Source organism: Amblyomma maculatum, chromosome 10 (assembly GCF_055883805.1).
Source record: "Amblyomma maculatum isolate TAMU_Amacu chromosome 10, ASM5588380v1, whole genome shotgun sequence".
Classification (NCBI taxonomy): Eukaryota; Metazoa; Arthropoda; class Arachnida; order Ixodida; family Ixodidae; genus Amblyomma; species Amblyomma maculatum.
The window spans coordinates 172,890,007-172,917,999 of NC_139353.1; the positions used below are offsets into that span (position 1 = coordinate 172,890,007).

At 49.4% G+C, this 27,993-nt stretch overlaps 1 protein-coding gene across 2 annotated transcripts in view; it reads left to right on the forward strand.

Moving 5' to 3' along the window:
* LOC146177952 (sarcospan-like) overlaps positions 1-6,134 on the forward strand; it is a 221,227-nt gene extending 215,093 nt beyond the window's left edge. Inside the window, exon 4 of one of the 2 annotated variants that reach the window (XM_084580673.1) lies at positions 1,862-6,134. In XM_084580673.1, coding sequence (XP_084436799.1) covers positions 1,862-2,119 — 258 coding nt within the window. In that variant the 3' untranslated portion in view covers positions 2,120-6,134. The remainder of the gene's footprint in view (positions 1-1,861) is intronic. The other variant, XM_084580672.1, reaches the window with a different exon arrangement.
* The last annotated feature ends 21,859 nt before the right edge of the window (positions 6,135-27,993 follow it).

Sequence of the window (27,993 nt, forward strand, 5' to 3'; positions counted from 1 at the left end):
CAGTTAATATTCGGGTAATTAAAATCACCGAATAAATACATGTCGGCCTTTGGGAAGTTGCTTCTTATATCTGAGAGGTTAGCATACAGATTTGTTACGAAACTTTCTGAGCTGTCTGGTGGTCGGTAGCATATACCAAGAAGGGACTTAAGGGATGAGGACGTGATGCAAACCCATAAAATTTCTAGAGGGGACGAAATGCTGACACGAAAGGAAGGGATGTGATGTTTTATGGCGATCATTATGCCACCACCCCTTTTATTAGTTCTGTGATTGCGGTAAATAACAAAATCAGGTGAATCAGGTAAGACTCCGTCGTTAGTTATATCCGAGTGCAGCCACGTTTCTGTTAAAGTTATGATGTCAGTCTTATTATCTTCTAGATACGAGTAGAGTTCGGTGCGCTTTGGGAGGATGCTACGTATGTTAGTAAATGATATGGAAAGCGAAGGGATGCCGCCGCATGAAGTCTCTGTATGATAGTCTGCCTTGCGTACAACCGCTCTTCGTTTTTGCTATTGGGTGCATTGTGTGTCGGAAGCAGCGTCGTACATATACACATTATTGTTCATGAGCAGTTTATCGACTCTTAGTTTAAACGACCCGCCCTCCGACTTTGCGAAATATAACAGTCTTTTCCTAGCCAGGCGCGTTGGGAAAGAAAAATCTTGGCGAGCAACATACTGCGTGTCTTTAAACTTGTAGCCCTTATCTATGATATGCCGTTTGTCCTTGTAGTGTGCGAACTTGACGATTATCAGTCAACTTTTCTCTGGTTGGTATCGACCAAGCCGATGGGCCCTTTAAATTTGTGTTGGCTCAAGTGTGCAGCCATGGGAGGTTTCAGTGTCTCAGAAATTGTTTCAAAATCTTTTTAAGTCGCTGAAAATATCCTGTTAATTTCTTTGGAGAAGAATTCCCAGTGCAAACACCCTCCTTCTGCATGTCCAGTTGATAGCTGAGATAGGTTGGTTTCAAATAGAAGAACATCAGCTCCAGAAAGGAGGAAGCATTTGTTCCGCGACTGTCATCAAGTTCCTTTCAGCTCTTTTAGGAACTCAGACACGTCCTGCGGACCAGGAAAGCGTCCTGAACTGGCAAGGGTGCTAGAGAGCGTTGAAGGTACCTACATGACACCAAAGGGTTGGCCATCCTTAAGGTCATCGCTCTTTCTTACAGATTATGCCAGGTCGATCTTCACACAACGTTGCGGCTGTTACACATTTTGCAGTTTTGTTCGATTGCTCAGTCCACTGCAGAATGAAGCAGATTAAACCATCTTGATGTTGATGCGCTTCTCTTAGTAAGGCGTCAATACCTTCCGCAATGTCTGCTTTGTCGCAATAGCCTTCGAGGCCGCACTCCTCACCAGCGAGGCTATTTCTGCCTTGTCAAGGTTAGGCTTCACGCACATGTTTGGTGCAAGCCAAAAGATTTTGTAAGCATACCGTCCATCACGCTGATCAAGAAGGAACTCGCCTACTTCGAAGAACTCTCTCATCCGTGATTTCTCGGTTCGTTTCCATCCATTTCGTCACTTTTGACGTCCACAGTGATGTGCCTGCTGTTTTTTTCTTTTTTTCAAACAAAGAAACCCAAAAATATTTTGCTGAAAGCTTAAAATTTTATCCCACGCAATTATTCTGCGTTAAGGAATCTCAACATTCCTAACTCATCTTTTGTGACTATGAATTCCTTCTGTTCGTAAATAAACAACAGTTGCTAGTCAGCGCCTGTGTTGCGTGGTCACGTCTTTGTTTCGCGCTGTTTTTATCCCCTTCCAGATGTGTTCGGAGCTCTGTCAAGCTTAAGGCGGCATTTGTAAAGCAGATAAAATATTATCCTTCGTCTGCGCTCGCAGGTCCGTAGCAGCGTGAAAGGGCTCTTCTACACCACGGCTTCGGTGTCGGCCCTGGGCGGCGTCTGCAGCCTGTGGTACCTGACCCTACTGTGGAGCAGCCGGTACGTGTACTTCAATGCGGGACTGCGCCGGTCCCTGAACCCCGGCGACCCTCTGCCCGGAGGTGGAGACCTGGGCGGAGAGCAGTACTCGGCCGACCAGCTCGAGCACGGAAGCCGCGACGGAGACGCCGCACCTCGCCGTCTCACCGCCTCGTGACGAGAGCCCAATGCACAGACATTTAGCAGCGCTCCGGACTGCCGTCACATTACTGAATTGCGAGTTTTTGTCCGAACCGCAGCCGTGCGAGTTCGAGGATACTGGAATAGAACGGGAATTCAATGACACAGTACGAGAAAGAACTGTCAATGTGAATGGCGGCCTCCTCCTCAGGTCTGGAGGAGGAGGCCGCACCCTCTGTGTTGCAGAAATTCGCAAAGAGATTGCAACTCGGCTCCAGCTGCCTTCTTTAAGGCGGGCACTTAGCAGCAAAAACAGAAGACCCCTGCCACTGCGTCATCATGTCTCAGTATATAATTGATACTCTCATGGGTATACTCTGCGTCGACTGGCTGGCAGTATTCTATCTCAATTTCTAGGAAATAATCGTCGGCGTTTTATATTTAATGCTTTGCAAGCTAAGGACACTTTTACTCTCCTTCGTCAACGCAACAAACGTTTCTGTATCCGCTATTATAACAGAGGGAATAGCTTGAGCACCGATGCATGATACTCCTTACAGCGAGTGTACGCTTTCGTTCGACAAGGTCAGTTGTTGGGCGAGTTGGTGACGATGTTCTATATCTACAGCGCGATAAACGGGACAAGAGAACACAATAACAACAAACACAGCGCTGACTGACAACTGATTTTTATTGCTTGTCCAGCCGGTATATATACCTCACTGGAAGGCAGAGATAGAAATCAAGACACACAGATCATGAGTACACATAAAATTCACACTACTACAGTGTCACATTACCATTCGCATTCGAGATAAGCTGTTTCTTTTTTTGATAATGCCACAGATGGTGCACTTTTACAACTTTCCGAGAGCCTCGCTATCATTTGTGCTTCCACCACGATGGCTTCCTAATATCATACACTCATTGTACAACGGTTGGCAGGCACTCCTATCGTCACCTTCGTCACCTTCCTTGCAGCTGCTGCAGTGCTTAGCCACGTGACCGGTAATAGGGACATGCGTAACGTTATAATAATGTTCTTTTAATCTTTCGTTAAGACATCGGCCAGTCTTGCCCATTTAACTCTTCCCACATGATAGCGGCGGGGAATAGATTACACCTTCCTGGCACTTCACAAATTTTTGGCGTGTCTTTTTCTGCAGCCGCTTGGTTCATCGTTAGCCGAATTACCTTTTTTGACCACTTTCGAGAGTCGGTTAGGAGCCGAAAAGACAACGTCGACTCCGGCATGCTTGCCAATCTTTCTCAGGTTATGGCACCACAGCAAACTTCATCTTCTTTTTATCTGGTGTTTTCTCGCCTTTCATCTCAGCTTTCACTTTTTTCTTTACTTTCTCTGCCACAGAAGTCAGAACGTCAGAAGGGTAACCGGCCTGTGTGAGGCGGCACACTTGGTTTTTGAAGCTAAGTTCCAGCCTGTGCTGACATGTCTTTTTTACAGCATTGTAAAACACTGAATGAACAATGGCTCTTTTTACGAGCTTTGAATGAACAGATGCCATATGGAAGAATCGGTTTTTGACCGCGCGGCTCGAACGCCCAACAAACATGGGATGAGGTGAAGTGAAATGACAAATCTAAAAACTTAATAAAACCATTTTCAGGCACTTCGTGCGTTAAGACCATAGGGTTAAGATGCTCTAAGAACACTGAAAAAACATGACGGAATTGCTGCTCGAAATCGAGGTTGTCACATTCTAAAAACACAAAGTAGTCATCTACAAACCTAAAAATTCCACGAACACATCACCCTTCAAGGCATTCTTTCAAAATCCTATTGCGCGATGCCAGGAACACATCACTAAGAACAGGTGCAAGGCAGGAACCAATACAAATTCCATTTCTCTGAATGTATACATCTCCATTCCATTCAGTGAATGTGGATTCTAGGTAAACAGACAGCAATTCAAAGAAACTACCTGTTGACATCCCGCACTCATTGTGGAATGCTATGGAACCATTCGCATCAATAAGATCATTTACCGACGACAAAATCTCTTCCTGGGGTATCGTGTAGTACAAATCTTTTATATCTATGGAAAATCCTTGAAGTTTTTTGCTGCAGTTCCCTTCTAGAAACTGAATGACTTCGTCCGATCTTCTTACTCTAAACGGGTCATCAATAGTCAACGCCTTCAAGTTACCTTGCAGAAATTTCGCAACGTGCTTCTGCCAAGTTACATTCTCGGAGACTAGAGAGGTGGTGGAAGCACAAATGATAGCGAGGCTCTCGGAAAGTTGTATAAGTGCACCATCTGTGGCATTATCAAAAAAAAAAGAAACAGCTTATCTCGAATGCGAATGTTAATGCGACCCTGTAGGAGTTTGAATTTTATGTGTACTCATGATCTGTGTCTTGATTTCTATCTCTGCCTTCCAGTGAGGTATATATACCGGTTGGACAAGCAATAAAAATCAGTTGTCAGTCAGCGCTGTGTTTGTCGTTATTGTGTTCTCTTGTCCCGTTTATCGCGCTGTAGATATGGAACGCTTGCGTCGCCGCAGCCAGACTTCGCACTGAAGCTGCGGTATGCATCTGCGCCTTGATATTTGTGTTGTTGCACACAATTTGGAGGCCTTGTTGTCACTCATGACCTGCAAAGAAGCGGCAGGCGGAAAAACTCTATCCTTTCTAGTCAGCACTAATGTAACGCACTTCTAAGCGCTAACATCTTCGCGCATGGCGCAGGCTGATTTAGCGATTTCGCTCATGTTCACTTTGCGAATCCACTTGAAAGCGCAAACATTGCCGCCATTTTTTCGTATCTAAAGACGCGCTGCCTGCTGTTCGTGTCAAGTGCGAGTGTGTTTCTTCGGTCATGAAATGTGCTTTTTATTTGCAAAATAAACAATGCTTTCAGCTGCCAATGAGGGTGAGCTCGACATCTCATTATAGCGAAGACCTCGCATCACCATGAACTGCTTGCTGCCGATGAAATTCACTCGCATGCTAAACCGGCTTACACACGCCGTTAACTAACAAATCATAACAGTGATCGTTTATCTTCTCATGCTGTAGAAAACTCACAGCAGAATTGGCCTCGAGATCGAGCAGAGTCGCCACCTAGCGGCATAGTGGCGAACCCATTGTGGATGCCTCTTCGCGTCGCATGCCAGCCAGCAGTGATTTACTGTGAGCTTTTGCTTACCTCTCGCAAAAGAACCCCACGCTCCATTAAAAAATACTTGTCCATATATCACGCTAGAAAGGACGTCATCAGTCGCGGTCTTCGGCGCTTGAGATTATTTGGCAAGCGGTGTCTCAAACGAAGCGCTGCTGTCGTTAGGTGCCGTGTCAAAGCAAAACAGGTTGCTGCTGTCAATAAAACTTAATGCTCAACAATCGTTTATTCCCGTTTCTGTTTGGAATACCGCAACTACTGAAACATGCGACCACAGACTGCTACATAGCGAAATTCAGTTTGAACTAGCCTCTGTATCCACGATAGAGTTATACGAGTACTTTAGTTTTTGCTGCGGTTAAACCTCTGTCGCGGTGTCTCAGTGGTAGGGCGCTCGACTGCTGATTTCCAAACGGGGGGCTTGATCCCGGCCATTTCGAAAGGCGCTCCACGGCTGTGAGATTTGACGGCACGTTAAACAGTCCCACATGGTCAACGACACCGAAGCCCGCCCCTACATCATCCGTCATATAGCTGATGTCGCATGGCGTGTTAAACCCATATATGTATTTCATTTCTTCTTTTTTTTTTCTGTTGAGTCATTCTGCACATCCGTAACAGTGGTAATGAGCACATTTCGCTTTAGAGAAATGCTCGAACGTTTGAGAAACAAATCTTCGCAGCACCTGTTACACTAAATAGTACATAATACACACAGATCAATGTACTCTGGTAGCCTGTGGAGATAAACCACAGACACACGTCATCGGGTCTCCACAAACATAGTTTTGGCAGGACCCGCCGTGCCAGGCGGAAACGGAACAGTGAACCGCCGGCATTCAGTCGTGTAGCCACGTAGTACGAACTGCGCGTGCCTGGCAGCGGTGCTGAGACTGCCGTCTTCTTCGCCGAGTCAACGATGGCACGCCACGCCCCCCCCCCCCCCCTCTAGCGATGAAGCCATGAGCGAAGGGGAATGGCGACAAGCGGACACTGGGACTGTGAACCGTACGCGGAGAGAAAATGCATGATCGGGAGGGGTTGCAGTGGCACAATTTGCTATGACATCTGAGTCAAAGTAGGCGGGTTTAAGGCGATCAACGGAGATCGTGTCCTCCCGGCCGTTGATACGCAGTAGAAAGTACTTAAGAGCACGCCAGAGCACCTGGTATGGCGGCCGTAAGGGTGCACGTACAGCGTCGTAGCGAACGAAGACGTGTGTGCACCGCTGTAGGTCCGGGGCAACGTAGATACGACGGGAATATTGGCGCTGATGTGGTAGAATGACATTGCCAACAGCGCTACGTAGTCGGCAGGCGTAATCTGTGACGTCAGGAGGCGTGGGCGGCGAGAATTTCAAGAACTCGCCAGGGACATGAAGAGTGGTGCCAAACGTTAACTCTGGTGCAGAGGTGGAAGCGTCACTGCGAAGTGCGGTGCGAAGACCAAGCAGGACGAAGGGAAGGCGCTCAATTCATGGTGCAGGGAAAGCGGACGCCATAAGCGAAGCTTTCAGCTGCTGGTGAAAACGCTCAATGATACCAGTTGAAATACGGTGGTAAGAGGTCGTCTTAATGTGGTTGATGCCGAGGAGCCGAGATAGGTTAGCAAATAATGCTGAGTCAAACTAACTATCACAATCAGTCGTAATGGTGGAAGGAACGCCGTAGCGGCTTATCCAGAGTGTGATGAGCGGTTTTGCGATCGACTTCGCCGTTATGTCCAGAAGAAGCATCAGCCACCTCGTGAACCTATCACTGCAGGTTAACGGTAGCGGTGGTTCCCGCGGGGACGAAGAGGACCGACAATGTCGACATGCGGATGGCTGAAGCGGGCATCCGAGGACGGGAAGGATCCAAGAGGAGTCGCAATGTGTCGGTGCACCTTACTTTGCTGGCAGCTGAGGCACGTGCGCGACTAGCGGCGAACGTCGACGTTGATGCGAGGCCAGACACAATGAGCCGTTACGAGATACTGAGAGGCGCGGATGCCTGGATGGGCCAAAGAATGGAGGGCATCAAAGACAGCTCGGTGGTATGATGGAGGTACGTAGGGACGAGGGTGACCGGTCGACGTATCACAGACAAGAGGAACGGCGCAGTTTGAGAGCAAGACGTCCTCCAATACCAGAGAGGTGTCCCGCGTGCGAAGCCCTTGCAGTTCGGCATCAGCTCATTGAGCAGCAGCCATAGCTCTGAAGTCGATTATTGGCCGTCGATTGCCCGTCGCAGTGACTTCAGCGCGAGAAAGAGCATCGGCAACTATGTTCGACTTGCCGCTGGCGTGAGGGATGTCGCAGGTAAACTCGGAAATATAGGCGAACTACCTGATTTCCCGAGGAGCGTAGGAGGAACTGCTGGATGCCAGCACAGACGTAAGAGGTCTATGGTCAGTCAAGATATGAAAAGTGCGTCCTTCGACGGAAGTGCTTCATGGCTGAATATATTGCAAGCAGCACTCGACCGAAGGTGCTATAGCGGCGCTCAGGGGGGGGGGGGGGGAGGGGTCAAGCTTCTTGGAAAAGAAGGGAACTGGTTGCCAAACTCCAGCCACAAACTGTTGCAAGACCGCGCCGAGAGCAGTGTTCGATGCGAGGGATGTGGGCGCATCACATTTGGGATGGATGAGGAGCGTGGCGCCGACGATGGCTGCTTTGACGCCGCTGAATGTGCGGTCAGCGGTATCGCTCCAAGCAACAAGAGCTGTCTGCTTGCTGCGGCCCGAGAGAAGGTCGTGAAGAGGCTTCAGTATTGCAGCACAACGATGAATGAAGCGCCGATAATAGTTGGCGAGGCCAAGAAATTCGCGCAGCTGGCGGGTGGTTGTGGGCCGGGAAATTGAGCAATGGCGGTGGCACGGGCCTGTATGGGTGGATGCCATGGGCTTTCACACGATGGCCGAGAAAGTTCAACTCGCTTTTCGGACCATTGGCCGCAAGACCAAAGCGGTTGAGCCTGGCGAGGACTTGACGCAGATGGAGCTTGTGGGCCTCTGCCGTAGGGCTGAAGACGAGAATGTCATCAAGATAGGCAAAGCAGCACGTCAAACCGCGTAGGACTTGGCCAACAAAGCGCTGAAAAGTCTGGGCCGCATTGCAAAAACCGAAAGGCACCCTCAGATGTTCAAACATGCCAAAAGGCGTCTTCGGGATATCCGAGAGCTCTACAGGAATCTGGTGATATGCCTCCACGACATCAAATTTGCTAAAGATTGTGCAGCCATCCAGGGTCGATGTAAAATGTGGAATCGAGTGGCGGTCAGGGACAGTTGCCTTGTTGAAAGCCCGGTAATCGCCGCACGTGCGCCAGAATTGCCGTTCTTTTTGGGTACCATGTGGAGGGGCGACGCCCAAGGACTGGACGAGGGACGGATGAAGCCAATCTCCAGCATGTGCTCGAATTCGTTTTTGGCAACAGCGAGGCGATCCGGCGACGAGAGCGAGCAAACACGGGAGGCCCCGTCGTCAGAATATGGTGAGTGACGCTGTGCGCAATCGGTGCTTGAAGGGATGTGGGTAGGAAAACGTCCGGAAACTCGGCAAGGACGATGGACCAAGGGTTGGGAACTGGGCTGTGCGCCTGGAGGAGCCGGAGTGGTGGATCGCGGCAAGAGACGCCTTGGACTACTAGGCTCGTTTCGGAATCCAGTATGCGGCTTTGCCGCATGTCAACTAGGAGCTTGTAGTGCCATAGAAAGTCGGCGCCGATGATTGCAAAGCGTACGTCCGCGATGCTAAATACCCAGAGAAAGGTACGGCGGAGTCGGATGTCGAGAGTCACCGACTTCTGGCCGTATGTCCGTATGGTAGATCCATTGACTGCGATCAGAGGTGGAAAGTTTGAAGGACGGCATCGCTCAGCCAATGTAAGCGGAAGAACACAGATCTCTGCACCGGTGTCGATTAGGTAGCGGACTTTCGTTATACGGTCAGTAACATGGAAGAGGCGACTGGATCGTGGGCCGAGAACACCGGTCGCCTTCAGTGTTCGGCCGGACCGTTTCCCGCGAAAGAGCAGGGCTGGAGGCATTGGCGTGCGCGAGATCCATAGCACCGGTGCTACCAGCAAAATGTCTTGGAGTGCGGAGAACGGTTGCAAGGAGCACTGCGGCTGGTACGGCGAGGTGGAGATGAGGAACGCGGCCGCCGCTTATTAATGGCTGCAACTTCCGCGCTACTGGCCAAGTGAGCTCCTCATTAGCATTGGTTAGGCGGGCATTGTGATCGTCAGCAGCTGCACTGGGCAACTGAGGGGCAAGAGGACGATGAATTGTTGCCACGGAGGGAGAACCGGCGTCCATGATCTTATGTGTCAGCGTGGCGAGGGATTATAGTGTCTGACATGAAGAGACGCTCAGGATCATGCGCACCTGTGGTGGTGGCGCTGCAGGAAGAGTTCCCTCAGGAGTACGCTATCGTGTAAACCAGCAGAGTCTACAGCCAGAGCGGTCATGCGACCCAACAGCTCGGTAGGCTTGTGATCTCCGAGCTCTTCTAAGGTAAGGAGCTGCTGCAGACGACTCGGCTCCGTTTCAGAAGTTCGCTGTATCAGCGTCGCCCCGGTGTTGACCGCAAGGGCGATCGGCAGGCAGAGAACTAAGAACGTCGCGAACAATCGCCGCAGTAGTAGGTGTGAGCGCGCCAATGACGTGGTCGAGCATGGTCACCTGCGAAGTGATGCGGTGCCGGTGGAACAAGGCATCGATGGTGAGGAATCAAAGTTCCGAGTCCGATGGCCAGAGGTCACGGAGCTTGAGTGCGGAGACCGCGGACTCATGACATGGCACCATGTGAGGCGACGGGGATGGTACATGAGTGGGGGAATCCGTGGCCATGGCTTACATGATCGAAGGTAGGCGGGATCTCGAGCTCCGGGCGCTGGTAGGCCTAGCGAAGCGGCTGATGCAAGCGCAGGGCAGGAGCAGAGAGCGAAGACGCGAAGTCCGGAGTCACCAAATTTCTGGAGATTAACCACAGACACCGGTCATCGGGTCCCCACAAATATATTTTGGCAGGACCCGCTGTGCCAGGCGGCAACGGGACAGTGAACCGCCGGCATTCAGGTTTTTTTTTTCGAAAAGTTTGCCACAAGGCGTACGTTGAGAAAGGGGGAAATGGGACGCAGGAGATAGAAAATTAAAAGAAGGAGTGAAGTCCAGTTGCGCTTAGGTATTCGCAGAAGTTGACGGTGTAGCGATTGTCCATTTTTCACTTCTCGTAATCACAATCGCGGTTCCACCTCAGGCCCACCTTAATGAGTAGCCGTTGTCTAATTGGTATCGTTGCTTGACACGTCCACAACAAGTGACGCACTTCACAGATCTCAGGTGCAGTGTCACAGTGAGGGCACCTGTCAGTCACTGCCAGATCTTTATCACGCCAACGATGTCGTACAGAGGTGTCAGAGCCGCCCCTGCCCGGATCCGGCACACTGATACCTCCTCCTGCCGAGTAAGACTACGAGGGAGAGGGTGCGAACACGGAGGAGTGAGAGCGCGTGTTCGCTGGCGCCGAACTTTAGAATCAGAAACGTGGGACAGGAACGGATCTGAGGGAAGAGGGAAGAGGGGAAGGTTGTGGATCGCCTGATGTGTTTATGTGCGTCATAGCATCCGCTTAAATATTATGTGGATCGCGAGCATGGCCCCGAATCCACTGTATGCGCACATGACATGGGTACTTTGAACAGAGCAAATGAATGGACTGTGTTATTTGGAATGTGCGTCGAACGGCCTTAAGCTGTTAAGTTAAGGGCAGTGAGAGAGTCTGTGTAAAGATGAACTGCATTGAATGTAGGAACTAGCGGGAGGGAATAAATGGTATTGTAAATGGCTTGAAGTTCCAGTGCCAGAGGGGTGCACGTATCCGCGGTATATGTCACATGAGTGTTCAGATGCAGACGAGAGGGACTATACACAGAAGTAACCCCTCGTTCTGCAGTATGTGATGCATCGGGGTATAATATGCACCATTCAGGCAGATGTGCGGATGATACTGACGGGGAAGCAGTGGGGCGATTGTCCGTGAGCTGGCAGTACGACCATGGAGGTAGTGTCTTTAAATGATGGAGTTGTAAAGACTGTTTGCGAGCTCTGTTTTCCATCTGCTGATCAATGAGCTCCCTTAGCGTATTTAGCTGGGCGTACACCTGAAGTACTGGTATGGGTGTTAGACAGGGGAGACATGTTATTGCATGCACAGCCTCACGATTGATAGCCTCAAGGGAGTCCCACTGTCTGCGGTTGGGACGTTGAAACTGCCTGGTAGATTATACGCGGCTGGTGTACAGAGCGAACATGCTGGCGGGCCGTGTGAGCACGTGCGCCGCCAGAGCGCATAGCTATGCGACGAATCAGACCTAGAGGAGCGTGAGCGGACTTACGGATGGCTGTCAGCCACGGGGTGCCAGTCCCAGAGGAATGAAGACGACCAAGAATGCGAACGGTTTGTGCTTGAGAAATCGGGGTATTATCTATCATAAAATTTATAGTGGAAGCTTTCCGTAAGCCAGCTTTATTTCCAATTCGAATGAAACAGGATTTTGTATGCGAGAGAGTTAGACCCAAAGGAGGGAGGCGAAATGTCAATACATCCAGCGCATGCTGGAGGACCACCTGATGGACATACGTATCTTGGTGAGAGCACCATAAGATTATATCATCGGCATATGCAAGCACACGTATAGAAGGGATGGTCTCTAGGGCTGGAATAAGTGGAATGAAGGCCACATTAAATAATGTAGGGGTGAGAGCGGAGCCCTGGGGCACTCCTCTGTTTGAGGGGAATAAATGAATGAAAACTTTATTTCCATCGAAAAAGAGCCCTTCATCTCCCGCCCCCGGAACGCAGGCTGGGGAGTGGGTCAGGAGGTCAGGTGAGGTTACAAGCACTCTTCACGGCCTCAGCCGCCAGGCGGGTCGCGTGCCGCTGAACGGTTGGATCTCCGCTCCGCAGCCAAACCTCCCAGGCTTCTCTACTATCAATGTTAATGCCGGCGCCTGGGGAATCGGCGCACTGCCATATTATATGATCTAGAGTGCCTTTTGGCCGCAATTTTTACATTTAGAATCTTCTTCCTCCCCGGCCTGCGTTAAGAAAACCCAGACAAGGCAGATGTAGTTATCTGCTTGTAATCGCCTCCAGATGCGTGCTTCATTGTTAGTGAGAGACCGATCTGGGGGAGGGTATACTTTTCGATCTAGTTTGTAAGACTCTGTGATCTCATTGTATGTGATAGCGCAATCTTTAATTCCCTTGCATTCGGGCCGTTCTACCGCTGCCCGGTGGTTGAGATCTCGGGCCAGCAGGTGCGCTGCTTCTTTGCCAGGAAAAGACTCGTGTGCTGGTATCCATATGATGGATATGGTTCTAGTAATGGGATTTGTGAGAAGAATGTTTTTGGCCTCCTCTGAGATCCGTCCTTTTGTAAAATTCCAGACAGCCGTTTTGCTGTCGCTGATTATAGTTTTGGCCTGCGTACCAGTGCATGCGAGCGCTATTGTGACCTCTTTAGCTGTACTAATGTCACGGGTGCGTGTTGAGGCCGCAATTTTAGGTGCACCTTCTCCATTAACTGCTGCCGAGACAGCTGCTCCGTGTCGTCCGCATGATGCGTCTACATAAGCAACTTCATCGGCTGCTTAGCGTTTCATTCGTTTAGCGATGGCTTTGACTCTGTGTTCTCTGCGTTCTTTGTTGTAGTCTGGGTGCATGTTTTGAGGTTAGGGTGGTACCAGTATGTGTTCCCTTATGTTGGGTGGGATAGATGTTTTCGTCTGTGGGCCTCTGTCTGATTAGAGTCCGACCCAGTCTAGGATGGCTCTGCCTGTCTCCGTCTGACTTAGCCTTTCCAGTTGAGAGATTCTGACAGCTTCAGTGAGCTCTTGCCATGTATTATGAATACCCATTTTCTCCAGCTTCTCTGTTGATGTGGAGACAGGGAGGCCTAGTGCGCGTTTGACGCATTTTGAATTATGACGTCGATTTTTTCACGTTCTGTCTTTTTGAGATTGAGAAAAGGTGTGGCATAACATATGCGACTGATGATGTAGGCCTGTGTCATTTTGAGTAGACTGCGTTCCTTGAGACCCTGTCCTCTAAGTGCTACTCTTCTGAACATACCCGTAACTTGAGCTGCGTAGTTCTCCAATTTTTTGATGGTGTTCGTGTTCTGCCCTCCTGCTTGGAGGATCATTCCTAAGATTCTAATTTCCTCTACTTGTGTAACCGGGTAGTTTTCAACATTTATCTTTATGTCTGCTTTATTTTTCTTATATTTGGGGTTGTAGATGAATAGTTCTGACTTTTGCGGTGAGCAGGATAGACCGCGTTCCGCAGCGTACTCAACCACCTTATTTGCGGCAGCCTGGAGTTTGTTCTCTATCTCTGCATCGCTACCTTTATTTATCCAGAGATTTATGTCATCTGCGTGCATGCTAAATTTTAAGTGCGGTATTTGCTTTAGTTGTGCTGGTAGCCCCCTCATAGCAATGTTAAATAGAAAGGGAGACAAGACAGAGCCATGTGGCATTTCCTTGCTACCCAAGGTGACTGTGCGTGATTTGGCGCTTTGAAAGCTAATGGTGACTTCTCTGTTAGTGAGAAAATCTTTGATATATTTATAGGTTCTGATTCCAACCCCAACTCCTTGGAGACCGTAGAGCACTGCCTTATGCTTGACAATGTCGAAGGCTTTGGTTAGGTCAAGTCCGAGAACAGTCTTTGTATCTGAAGATTCATGTGTTATGATATCGTATCTAAGTCTGAGCATCACGTCTTGTGTGCTTATCCCCGGCCTGAAGCCCACCATTTCGTGTGGCTAGAGGTTCTCTTGCTCGATGTATTTGGAAAGCCTCGTCTGAATAACGCGTTTCATTAGCTCTCCCACGCACGAGGTCAGTGATATGGGTCTTAGGTTTTCTAGTTTTGGCGGTTTCCTCGCTTTGGGTATGAGGACTCTACTGGCATTTTTCCATGCCTGCGGTAGTTGTCCAGTCTCCCAAACCTTATTCATGTATTCTGTCAGGGCTGTGATTGACTGGTCGTCTAGATTTCTGATAATAGTGTTCGTGATACCGTCAGGTCCTGGGGCTGATCTTGTCTTTAGTCCAACAATCTGAGCTCGGACTTCAGCCCTAGTGATGGGGGCATCTAAGTCTAGGTTAGGTTTCCCCTCATATGCTGGTAACGTTTCGGTTTCCGTTTGTCCGATGTAGATTTCGATTAATTTACTCATCATTTGTTCGTCCGAGCCTTCGAAGGTATGCTTAACTTTAGTTTGATTTACGTTGGCTCGTGCTTTAGATTTTTCCGGATCGAGCATGTGTCGTAGAAGGTTCCATGTTTTGGCGAGGCTCATGCCTTGTTCCATTTCATCACATCTGCTACACCAGTTTTGTTCATTTAGTTTGATGGCGTATGTCTCCATCTCTTTATTAAGTCGAGCTAGTGCTCTCCTAATACTACGGTTCCATCTTTGTGTTTTTAGGCTTTTCTCTAGGTCCTGTTTTTTGTTCCACATATTTAGGAGTTTGCTATCGATACTCGGCGGTGCATCTTCGTCTTCTAGAGTGACTGTTGCTTCCTCCACATGTTTCTTTAGCGTTTCTGACCACTTGTCGATATCGTCGATTTTCTCAATTCCCTCGGTTTCTCGCATTTGCCTAAATCTTTCCCATTCCGTGATTTTGGGTTGTTTGGGTTTTCTAATTTTGATTCCTTTTCCTAATGTGAGTGCAATAATGAAGTGGTCACTACCTAGGTTTTGCTCGGTGTTTTTCCAGTCCGCTGTACTTACATTCTTGCTTAAGGTCAGGTCGGGGGTGGTGTCCCTGCTGACGCTATTACCCGTGCGGGTGGGTGCATTTGGATCAGTGTGTAGGGTGAGTCCTAGTGTTTGCATGTCTTCCCATAATTGTCTGCCCTTAGTATCCTGCCGATCGTACCCCCATTCCTGATTGGCTGCATTAAAGTCACCCGCTATGATAAGCAGGTTATTTCCTGCGATCTTTGGGGCTTTTCCGAATAGGACTTGAAACCTAACTTTCCTTTGCTTCGGAGTGCTGTATATATTCAAGAGAAAGATACTCTTTCGGTCTTTTCTTCCAGTGATGATTTCAGTCAAAACCGCTTCTATATCCCGAGATGTGATCTCGTGATTAGTAGCGGTTATGTTAGTAGCAGACGTCCAAACTTTGAACAGCCGGCGACGCATTGCTTCTTTAATTTTTTTTTTACCTTTTCTATCATGACTGTATTAATATCAACAAACAAGAATACTTAGAACCACCATACAAACATTCAGCCAGAACAAACCATGACAGGACGATCAGGCCATTTATCACCTGCTGCAACACGTTTAAACATTCCTTCTTTCCGTCCATCATAGAAGCCAGGAATGATCTGCCACTCGACATTGTCTCCTCCACATCTGCAGATGATGAATTCAACACCAAGGTGGAAATATTTTTTGCCCAGCAAACTGCAACAATGTGAGCAGAGGCATTTATGCGGATTGCCCTAGCAAATCACGGAGTGCTTTGAGTGTATTTCATGCGCATACATTGTCGGTACGAAAATGTTCCTTGTTGTCCAATGTTCCTTGTTACTCCTTTGTTGTTGTTTTTTTTTTTTTTGTCTTCTAGGATGTATTGTAAACTGTCTGTGAAATTGTGACTTTTTTACCCACTCTTGTATGAGCCTGTCAAAAGGCTTACAGTATAAAAATAAATAAAAAAATAAAAGTCGTGACTTTGGATTTTTCGCCCCTATCGCTGCTGTGGCTTTGATATCCAAACAATTTGGTTGGGTTTTTCCCAGTCTCCTGTATCATGATAGCTATGGGTTTGTCGGCAGTTTGTTCTATGTATTGTTGCAATAGCGCTCGCTTTCTCTGGTGCCCTCGGCAGTTTCACTGCCAGATCGTGGAGTTGTCTTTCTGATCATGGCTTTTGTCCATGATTGTTACCCATTATTTCTTCAAGTTTTGCGATTCTGTTACTGGATTCAGAGAAGGCCAGTGATCCTTCCTGCATCTGTTTAGTGAGATTTCGAATCTGCACTTGCATCTGTCCCTGAGCCCCTAGAAGTTGCTGTATTAGTGTGTTAATACTCTCGAGTTGCTTATCAAATTTGTCATTACGTTGTTCAAATTTTCTATTAAGGGTTATAAATGGATCGGCCTCTCCCCCTTTACGCTTCTGGGGTGGCGGCCGGGTGAATTCCAAGTTTATACCGTTTGATTCCTCTGAAGTAGAGTTAGTAGTAATTGAATTTATGGTTTTTGGTACCTCATTTGATTGATTTTCAGGCGGGCTCTTAGCCGTGGGCTTTTCGGTGAATTTAGATTTAAGTTCCTGAATTTCGCGACTCATTTGTTTGATCATCTCTCTAAGTTCTGCGTTTTCCCCTCTGAGTTTTTCCATCTCTCTATTTTCACCCTGGGAGGTTTTGCTAACGAAGCTTACCGTCTTGTTGTCTGCTGACTTTGGTTGGCCCCATGGATTCTCGGGGTCTCTGGGAGGCAGGCCAGGTTCTCTTCCCTGGCTTGTGTCCCGGGATTTCGAGGTCGCTCTGGTTGTCGAGCTTGATCTTGATCTCGATCGGGTCCCCGACCGTGGGTCCCTGTTTTCCCGGTTCCTTCCTCGGGGTTCTCGTCCCTGGTGCTCTTGTTCCGAAGAGTAGCCTGAAGTTGATTGCAGTTGCTGTTTTTCTAGCTTTTTCTCCCACATTTTCTTCTTTGAGAGGTAGGGCATCCTGTATATTTCGCGGCATTTGTTGTCTCCTAGGACATGGTCTTTACCGCAGAGTTGACACTTAGGTTCACATGTGTGTCCAGCGCCTGGATGTTCCAAGCCACAGCCGCGACATTTCACGTTGGTCGGGTCTGGGCATACATCGGCTCTGTGTCCCAGCCTGCCGCATGTTGTGCAGACTTCGTACTTCTTCTTATACAAGTAGCACCTCATGTTGATTCCCTGGAAATTGAGCCATTTCGGCACAGACCAGTCTCCGAAAAGTATCAGAATGGTTTTGGATCCCGCTCCCAGTCTTCTAAAACCGGAGATTTGGAGATTAGTTTCACTCCATTCTATCATTTCTTTAAGTTCCTCCGCTGAATATTCGAGTAATGCTCTTGTTTGGGCGAGTTGGTTCATCTTTGAAAGGTTATGTATACTTGCGCAAAAAACGGGGCACAAAAAGGCACATAAACGACATGCACGGAGCGAGTGGTACGTCGTGAACGACGCCTTTGCCTCCGCCTTCCGGCATGGCGATGTATGACTTGGCTTCAAATATGTTGGATCCAATCTTCAGAGCTTGAATTGGTGCGTACTTGTAAGTTCTCTCGGTATCCGTGGTAGCGACCAGTATTGATTGCTGAGTAGAGTTTGGGGAGATGTCACCTTTCGTGGTCGTCAGGTCCAGGCCGGCAGCTTGAATGATAACTCGAGACAAGTTCAGTCTTCCTACGATGTTGATAATACTGTTAATTCCGCCTCTGGGGCGAATGGAGATCTTGTTAGCGGTGCTGGGAATTCGCTCCTGCTGTCGCTCAATCGATTTTTCGGCCAGCTTCCTCCCTTGAGGGGACTTGGGTAGGCTCAGCGTTCCAACGTGGTCGGCGTTGTTGACGGCCACGTTTCGGTTTCTATTTCTGATGAACCATTGTCCGTTCAAAATATCGCTGGCGGAAGCGTCTGTTCCCTCCACGGTTTCCATCATCTTGCTCTTCTCAAGTCGCGACGCTCTGGGGCCGCTCCCAGCCTCTTCGGGTAGCGCCTAGCACCCAGCGAGGCTTCGGAGTCGAGCTAGGCCTAGGCCTCGGTCAGAAATTTTTAGACTCATAAAATCCAGAAAATTGGGCCTACCGTCGAAAGTCCGGTGTCCCCGTGGTGCTTCAAGGTTCAGGTATCCGTTGGTAACACAGGATAGGAGGTGAGAAGTCAAATACCGCATTCGCAGATTGAACTTTTGCGGAGCGAAACAAAGTGACGTCCGTCTCAGAAAGCGAGCCACTGATGTGACCACTGTAGCCACGCAATACGAACTGCGCGTGCTTGGCTGAGGCTGCCGTCTTCTTCTTCACCGAGACGACGATGGCATGCCACAAGCCCGTTAGAATAATTAGAACCCCTTTTCATCTGTGCTGTCTTTCGAGCAAACTGGTTCTTTCCGACAAGAGAGTAAAATAGCTTCACACGGGCTTAACCGTCGGTATTTAGTTCGGGAATAAATACATATTTATAGTCACATGATAAGATGAACTCAATTTATTTCAGGATAGTTTTATATCCGGCGCCCGTTTTGGAAGTAAACGACAGAACCGCCCCAATTCACTGCTCAACAATAATTGCAATGATAAAGAAATATTCAGCCTTGCAAATTCCTTGCCAGAACATGACAGCGACCAAGCGCAGTTTTTACCCTGTCTTCGCAGCTACCGATTCGTAGATTGCACTTTAACGTCGGTAAAAATTATTCGCTGATAGTCCTAAATTTGTCATTCATTGTCATTAAAAATAATTACACTACTAATTTACCATTTATAAACATCCCACACATCAGAAATTCCTTTCACTTCCCTCGGTTTAAAGAAATCATATTGGTCATTTCACAGTGCAAAAGCAGATTATCTGCCGCAAGAATCATCTGCCATGTTGTGAACTCGGCCAGCTCAATTCAATCACCGCTCTACACGTGAGCATTCAGCTTTCGCGTACAGTGTCGGCGTAATCTCATTCTTGAGGAATACTTGTGCCTGGTTGTCCAGCCAGAGTTCATGTCCACTTAGTCTACGGCAACCCGCCGTGCAGTATGCTGTCAGCACTACATTTACCCTGCGTAATCCTCGAGTCAAGCACGATATAATGAGCTAAGCTTCCTCGATTCATTCTAAAGTACTGCAGGTCAGAGCACGAACCTTGCATCTCGGTGGGCGTGACACTACATTTGCCTGTCTCACTCGTGTAAGACACGCGCACGCTGTTGAAAAGGCGATATGTCATGTTCAGGCCCAAGTATCAGGCCTGTGAGCGCCGTACAATGCAAAAAGTGTGCAAAGAAATGCTAGTAAATCTAAAAGACTGTTGGTTGCGTGCATTCTTTTTCTAAAATCCGCGCATCTTTTTTTTTTTTTTTTTTTTTGCTGCATTGGCCAAATCTGCGGACTTCTTTCTGAAATATTGGAACAATGTAAACAGTAAATGGCTAATGCATTGCATAAGGCACATTTTCATCACCCGCGTAAACTCGGAAGCAGACATAAGCCGATCCCCGGAGCGATGGTCACGCGGCGAATAGAAGGTCCTGTGTCCTGCAAATCTTCCCGCTGTTAGCGCTTACTGCTTTCGTTCGCACATTTCGCGTCCGTCCGTTTGTCCTGTACACCACACGATCAAATTGTCGCAGCATTTTAGTCTATGTGCAGCCGTTGTAGCCACGTGTCCGCCTCACGTATAGCGTTATGACGTCATCACGTAATTGAAGTATGTGAACACACGACTAGGGTACGTATCGATGTTGTTACGTCATTAGGTATATGACATGACTAGGTTAGTCATGTTGTAATGTCTTCACGTAACAGGTAGCCGCCATGGGTCACTGTGTTCTCTTGTCATCATGTAAATAGGTTACGTATTTTTTAAAAACACGCAGCGCAACAAACGTACGACAAGATAGTAGACGGGAACAGCGCTATCAACTGCATGATTTATTTAAAGAACACGTATATATACAAAAATGCTCTGAAAACCAAGTGCGCACGTCAGCGCTGTTCCATACTCAGCGCTGTTCCCGTCTACTTGCTCGTCCTACGTTTGTTGCTCTGTATGGTTTAATAAAAATGATGCACCAACTCTCAGTGTTGTTGTAGGTTATGTATATAACATGACTTGTTGGCGTTGTTGTGACGTCACCACAGGCTTCCACCCTCGCGCGCGCGCGTCCGCCGGGGAAGCAGTTTCCACCTATGCTGTCGTTCCATTATATTGCCAGGGGGCGCTCGGAGTGAAAAACGACGTTGAAGTGAATCGGCTCCGGACTCGCAGGACGTACCTAAACCTTGGACCGTGTATTCTACCTGTACCGGCTCTGTTAACCTAGCTCCAGTCGCCAACACCGTGACAAATCGGGTGGAGGTCAGGTCTGATGTCCCGTACCCCTACGCTAAGCAGGAGTCCTGGTCATATATTCGAGGAAACGCCCGTTCACCGCACTAGCCGCAGGCAACGAGGCCTACCACCTGAGTTTTCCCCCTCGGGTATGACTACCAGTAGCCACGACGTCGTCGCAATGCCTGGCGCGACCCCCACCTACGTGACGTTGCAAAACCCCCGCGTCCCAAAGACCTTTCACGGGGACACCTATGAAGACGTGGACGACTGGTTGCAGCACTACGAAAGGGTAGCTACATTCAACCTCTGGGATGACGCCGCACGGCTTCGAAATGTATATTTCAGCCTCGAGGATGGCACTCGGACGTGGTTCGAGAACCATGAAGAGCAGCTGTCGTCTTGGAGTGAGTTCAAACGTCATCTTGCGGCAACTTACGGAAGCTCAGATCGCCGCGAAAGGGCCGAACGCGCTCTACACACTCGGATCCAAATGCCTAACGAAACTGTCGCGGCGTATATCGAAGACATGACGCGCCTGTTTAAGCGTGCGGATCCTACGATGTCCGAGGACAAAAAGCTGCGCTACCTCATGCGTGGCGTCAAGGAGCAACTTTTCGCTGGCCTGGTGCGCAGCCCGCCGAAAACTGTTGCAGAATTCTTTGCGGAAACATTCACTATAGAGAAAGTGCTTCAGCAGCGAGCTTCGGCACAGGATCGCACCATCCACGCCGCCTCCGTCTCTGCTGAGCTCCCATCGCATAGCATGGACACATCGGCGCTACGGGAGTTCATATGTTCGATTGTGCGCGACGAAATCCGACTGATGTATGGCACACCTCAACCAGCTCCTTCCTCCATTGCCAGCGTTGTCCGCGACGAGGTGCAGCAAGCGCTCCGGCCTCCATTTCCAATCGGTGAACCTCGCCCTACTCCTCCTCTTACACCACCAGAGTGTCACCGCCCTACATACTCCCAGGTGCTGCAATACTCTCCGCCCTCGTCGCCGTCCCTGATTCCTCCGAACGTAGCTGGGCTGAAAACAGCAGCCCCCGTGATCCAGTACGTCACAGATTCCCGACTACCTAAACGGAAAGCAGACGAGTGCCGTACCCCTGACCGACGGCCGTTATGCTTTCACTGCGGCGAACCGGGTCATGTCTATCGGCGCTGTCCCATACCGTCGACTAGGTCTCGAAGGGTTTTCCGCTGATTCTCCGCGGCCTCGCTACGGCGAACGGCCTCGAGCCGTTGAAGATTTCTTCAATGATCAGCGCCGGATCGTTCCGTCTCGTCTGCGACCATCTAGATCACCGTCACCCAGGTCTCGCTCGTCGCCATCTGCTACGAGTTCCTCATGGGCAGCGCAGGGCCGCTCGCCCAGTCCCCAGAGGGAAAACTGAAACCAGCGACCTTCGGAGGTATATAGCTCGCTGGAAATCGCGGCGCGGGAGACCCCCCATTGATGCGGACACGGAAATACTACGCATCGACATTGGAAAAGTCCGCGGTTACCGATCATAACGCCACCTCGACGCCACCACGACGCACCTGCAACCACGACAAATTGCCGGTGGAACCGACGACGATACGACGCACCCGCCACGACGACGAATTGCCGGTGGAACAAACGACGCAACCACGCACCCGCAACGACGACGAATTGCCGGTGGGGCATATGACGCAGCAACGCACCCGCAACGACGACGAACTGCCGGTGGAACGGACGCTGCAACAACGCACCTGCAACGACGACGAATTGCAGGTGAAGCAGACCGCGTACACCGATGCAGAGCACTCAGACTCAGAAGCCTGACATTCGCGAGCAGATTTCGTTGGACATACCCGTAGTACTGCATGGTCGCCATGTTCGAGCTCTGTTGGATACTGGCGCTGATTATTCTATTTTGAGCAGCCAGTTTGCCGCAGTTCTCAAGAAGGTTTTGACTCCGTGGGCTGGCACAAACGTTCGCACCGCGGGGGGTCATCTGATTACTCCTCTGGGCATGTGCACGGCCAGAGTTCAAATTCAAGAATCAACATTTGTGGTAAGCTGCCTTGTTCTGAAAAGCTGTTCGCGTGACCTGATTCGGGGCGTAGATTGTCTTCGTGAATATGCCGCAATTATTGACCTCCGCTATTCTAAGGTCTCGTTTTCTACTGAGAAAGCAGTGGCCCTCAGCGGTGCAAAGCGACCACTCAATGTGCTTCGAGTTTATGAGGACAGTGTCACTCTGCCACCCCAAACCAGCACCTTCGTTAATGTCAAATGCAATGCCCTTAACGATGGTGACGCAATAGCCGAAACTAACGTATCGTTACTGTTGACACAAGGAGTCTGCGTGGCCCGCAGTTTGATACATCTTCACCGTGGTCAGTCCAAGGTACTTGTTACACATTTTTCGCACGAGTATCGGCACCTTTTTCGTGACACTTCCGTAGCTTTCGCCGAACACATCTCTGATGTCTCCGAGTGCTTGTCCACAGAAACCGTGCCACCGCCCACATCCCTCGACATCTCGATGTCAGCTCAGAGCTATCGGTCAGCCAGCGTGACCAGCTGTTTTCATTGTCACTCGAATTCAAAGAGTGTTTTGCATCGTCGTCAAAAGTGAATCAAACTCCAATCGCCAAGCACCAGATCGTGACGTTCGATAATGTGCGCCCAATCCGCCAGCACCCCTACCGCGTCTCTTCGACCGAGCGCGAAGTTATTAGGTCACAAGTTAAGGAAATGCTCGAAGATGAGGTTATCCAGCCTTCCAATAGCCCGTGGTCCTCCCCGGTCGTTCTAGTTAAAAAGAAAGACGGCACGTTACGTTTTTGCGTCGATTATCGCAAACTGAACGCCGTAACCAAGAAGGATGTCTACCCCTTGCCGCGGATTGACGACTCTCTCGACCGCCTTCGGCGTGCAAAGTATTTTTCGTCCACCGATCTAAAAAGTGGCTACTGGCAGATTGAGGTCGATGAGCGAGATCGTGAGAAGACGGCCTTCGTCACACCCGCCGGCCTTTACGAATTTAAAGTTCTACCTTTCGGCCTGTGTTCCGCGCCGGCCACATTTCAGCGGATGATGGACACTGTCCTCGCCGGCCTTAAATGGCAGTGTTGTCTAGTCTACCTAGATGACGTGGTTGTCTTCGCAGAATCATTTGCACAACATCTTCAGCGCCTGCGGTCAGTACTCGAAGCCCTTCGATCCGCTAACTTGACACTTAAGCCGCAGAAATGCCACCTTGGCTACCGAGAGCTTAAATTTCTCGGCCATGTCTTCAGCGCCGCCGGCGTGAAGCCCGACCCTGACAAGATTGCTGCTGTTGCGGAATTTCTGATTCCACGTGACAAGAAAGCTGTTCGCCGATTTCTCGGCTTGTGCAGTTACTACCGGCGTTTTATCGATAACTTCGCTGATCTCGCTGAACCGCTGACTCAGCTCACCCGGGGAGACACCCCTTTTGTTTGGACTCACGAACAAGAAGCTGCTTTTGCCGAGCTGCGCCTCCGTCTCCAATCGCCGCCTGTTCTAGCCCATTTCGATGAGCAGGGGGAGACAGAAATACACACCGACGCCAGTAACATTGGCCTTGGGGCGGCTCTCGTGCAACGTCAAGAGGGTGTTGAACAAGTCATCGCCTATGCCAGCCGTACTTTATCTCGCACCGAGACGAACTATTCAACTACTGAAAAGGAATGCGTCGCCATTATTTGGGCTGCTGCGAAATTTCGCCCCTACCTTTATGGTCGCCCATTTAAAGTGGTCACGGACCACCATTCTTTGTGTTGGCTGGCCAACCTGCGTGACCCATGCGGCCGCCTGGCACGATGGAGCCTTCGCCTACAGGAGTTCGATCTCACTATTGTTTATAAGTCCGGACATAAGCATGAAGATGCTGACACGCTCTCCCGCGCGCCTGTCGAGCTCGCTTCACCAGACACGGATGACGCTGGCAGTTTCCTCGGAGCTGTTGATGCTTCGGATATGTCACATCAGCAGCGTGCCGATCCAGATTTACGAGCACTGATTTATTATTTAGAAGGTACGCCAGTCACCATACCTAAGTGCTTTTCTCGGAGCCTCTCAACTTTCTGCCGGAGAGGTGGTGTGCTTTATAAGCAGAACTCTAGATCCGAGTCCAGAACCTACCTCCTCGTGGTACCCACAGCTCTGAGAGAGGAAATCCTTTCCGCGTGCCACGATGAACCAATATCTGGCCACTTGGGCTATGCTCGCACACTTGCTAGGATACGACAGACATTCTACTGGCCCAACCTTGCCACTGTTGTTAAGCGCTATGTCAAGAGCTGTCGGCAATGTCAGCGTCGGAAGGTTCCGCAATCAAAGCCTGCGGGCCTCCTCATGCCCATAATACCACCACGAGCCCCATTTGATCAAGTCGGCATGGTCCTTTCCCTCGGTCCTCTGGTGGCAACCGTTGGATAATCATCGCCACAGACTATCTGACTCGCTATGCCGAGACCAAAGCGTTACCTAGTGGTACAGCGTCTGAAGTTGCCCATTTCTTTGTACACCAGATTATACTACGGCACGGTGCTCCTACCTGTATTATTACTGATAGAGGGACTGCCTTTACTTCAAAAATGATGGCCGAAGTCTTTCATCTCAGCGGTACGGCGCATCGAAAAGCTGCTGCTTACCATCCGCAGACCAATGGGCTGACGGAAAGACGGAATAAGACCATCGCTGATATGCTGGTGATGTACGTCGACGCCCAGCACAAGACTTGGGATGCGATCGTACCATATGTGACGTTCGCATACAATACGGCAGTCCAAGAGACTACACGTTTCACGCCGTTTCGCCTCGTTTACGGCAGGGAGGTTCGGACGATGCTGGACGCAATGCTCCCTTACCAAACAGATACCGAACTTTGTTCTGACGCCGAGCAGTTTGCCCAAGATGCTGAGCAAGCACGCCAACTAGCATGCGTCCACATCACCCAGCAACAGGACAGGTATTCACGCCGGTACAACCTCCGCCACAGGCAAGCTTCCTACAACACCGGGGACCAGGTGTGGGTGTGGACTCCTGTTCGACGCCGCGGCCTTTCAGACAAGCTAATTTGCCGCTACTTCGGACCGTATAAAATCGCGCGACGCATCAGTAACGTCAATTACGAGGTGCTCCCGGATGGATCAGAGCACACAGGCCGTCGGCTACCTCGTCCAGAGACAGTTCATGTCTTGCGATTGAAAACGTACTTTGCACGGTGACTGACAAACTACATCTACAAACTTTTTTTTTGAGGGGGGGGGGGAGGTTGCTTTTGTACGCTTGTGTGCACGTGTAACTGTGTGCGTTACGCTTAAGGAGGGAGGAATGCCAGGGGCGCTCGGAGTGAAAAACGACGTTGAAGTGAATCGGCTCCGGACTCGCAGGACGTACCTAAACCTTGGACCGTGTAATTCTACCTGTACCGGCTATGTTAACCTAGCTCCAGTCGCCAACACCGTGACAATATATATTCCAGGCGGACAGGTGCCAAGATTGGGCCACTTACAGCTATCGCTACTGTCAAATAGTGACCCACCCGTTTTGCTCAGAGGGTTTGGAGTGGTGGCGGACAATTTGGAATGATATGGAGCCCAGAATTACTAGTCGACTTAAGACCCATCTTGTATGAGGGATTTGCACCAACGACCTTTGTTCCTCGAAACCGTAATGAGGGCGACTTTCAGTGGCCCGTGGCGGCCGAATCAGTGGCCGGTAGAGAGACGCCGCTTCGTCGGAGACCTTCGGAGCGCCGTGGCGGCCGAACTAGTGGTTGCAGAGGGACGCCACTTAGTCTCGTTAAAGCAAGTGAAGCAACGCGTGCAACGTTTGCCGATCATTTAGACGTAAACGTGGACAAAGTCTGTGGCATTGGTATCTAATTGATCAGCGCGTAGTATTCAGCAACTCTCTGCAGCATCAAAATTGCCCACATCCAGCCTTGGGTTCACGGGCTTGGCGGAAAGATATGCCGGACAACCCGGCAAGAGCGTAGGCAGCGCACTTCTGCCGTTGCATGATCATATGCGCGCAGTCACGCGTGGTGAGATGCGGCTCGAAATGGTATTCACACACTGCCGATGTTTCTGTGTGAGGCTTCTCCTGCCATCACGAGCTTCGTTCCTATTTTCTGCGATGTTTGTCGTCCCTCGGAGCAGAAAACAAAGATGACTAGGGAGCACCCGGATAGCCGCGCATCGGTATCTCGGAGCAAAACAGTGCGAGTTGGTCTTTCTTTTGACAATCTCGAACTGCAGATGGCGCTTTTTAAGAGCTGAGATGTCTTAGTTCCTGTGATGGAAGGTACAAGTTAAAATGCGAGGACAAAATCGCAAGACTATGCAGGCTCCACAGAGTCTTGACTTTCTTTTGAGGTCCTTGTAAACGTAACTGTAGCGCCACGAACTGCGCCCGGCGTACCCGAAGAGTCCGATGGGATGGCTGCATGAATCTGCCTTTGAAACGGGGTGGTAGCTGTTGCTATCATGCTCATTTTTCCCCTATATCTTTAATATTGTTTTAGGTTTGTTAACTATATCATCATTCTATTCATTGATTTTTTGTTTCTACATTACTAGCATTATGTTACTTTTCTGCTTTTAAGCCACCAATTTTCCAATCGATTTTTGCTAGCTTCCACCGCAGCTTCATGCATCCGGCCTCTGGTACCTCTAAACCCGAGAGCTTCAAGAAGAGTGACTACGCCTGCATCGACTTCCGGATGAATACCATTACATTCGAGTATAATATGGTCAGTTGTTTCAGTGGAGTTACCACATACTGCACATGTGTTATCTTCATCCTTAAATTTCTTTTTATAACTGCGTGTTCTAAGGCACCCAGATCTAGCTTCAAAAAGTACAAAAAGTAGGGCACTGCCTCTTGAGTTATCAAAGAAAGCTTCCTTCCTGATCTGCCTTTTCCACTTTCGGTATAGTTCCACACTCTCTTTCTTTTCCATCGGATTTATCCAATTTTTTCCTTCTGTGTTTTTCACCTGTTGGTTAACGCTCTTTATGTCTTCGTCCTTGCGACTAGCATACTTACTAATTAGTTTCCTCCTTCTCTTCCGCCATTGTGAGTCAACGCTTTTTAGGTATAAGTATTTAAATACCTTAGCAGCCCATCAGTTAGTGTCCAATTTCCTCAGGCGTTCCTCATATAATATTTTACTCTGAGCTTCCCGGACTTCGAAAGATGCCCAGTCCACACCTCCCTGTACCGCCTCATTTGTGGTTTTGCCGTGGGCACCCAGTTCTAATCGTCCGATGGCTCCCTGGTTTATTTCTAATGTCGACTGTACCTCAGATTTTAGACACAAAACCACATTTCCGAAAGTAAGCCCGGCCACCATTGTTCGTTTCCAAATACCCCTCAAACCCTTATACCTGTTGTATCCCCACAATGCCCTATGCTTCATTATCCCGGCATTTCTTCGCCCTTTTGCCTTAAGTGATTGCTCATGCTTTCCAATGTATGCCAATCCTTCGTTTCCCATACCCCCAGATATTTACATTCTGCTACTTTGGGTATTTCATGGCCTTGTATTTTAAGTTGAGCCGTTGAAAATCATCAGACCCGACTTTTCTGCTCTAAACATGAAGCCTAGAGCGTCCCCTTGGTCTCCGCAATTCTTAACTAGAG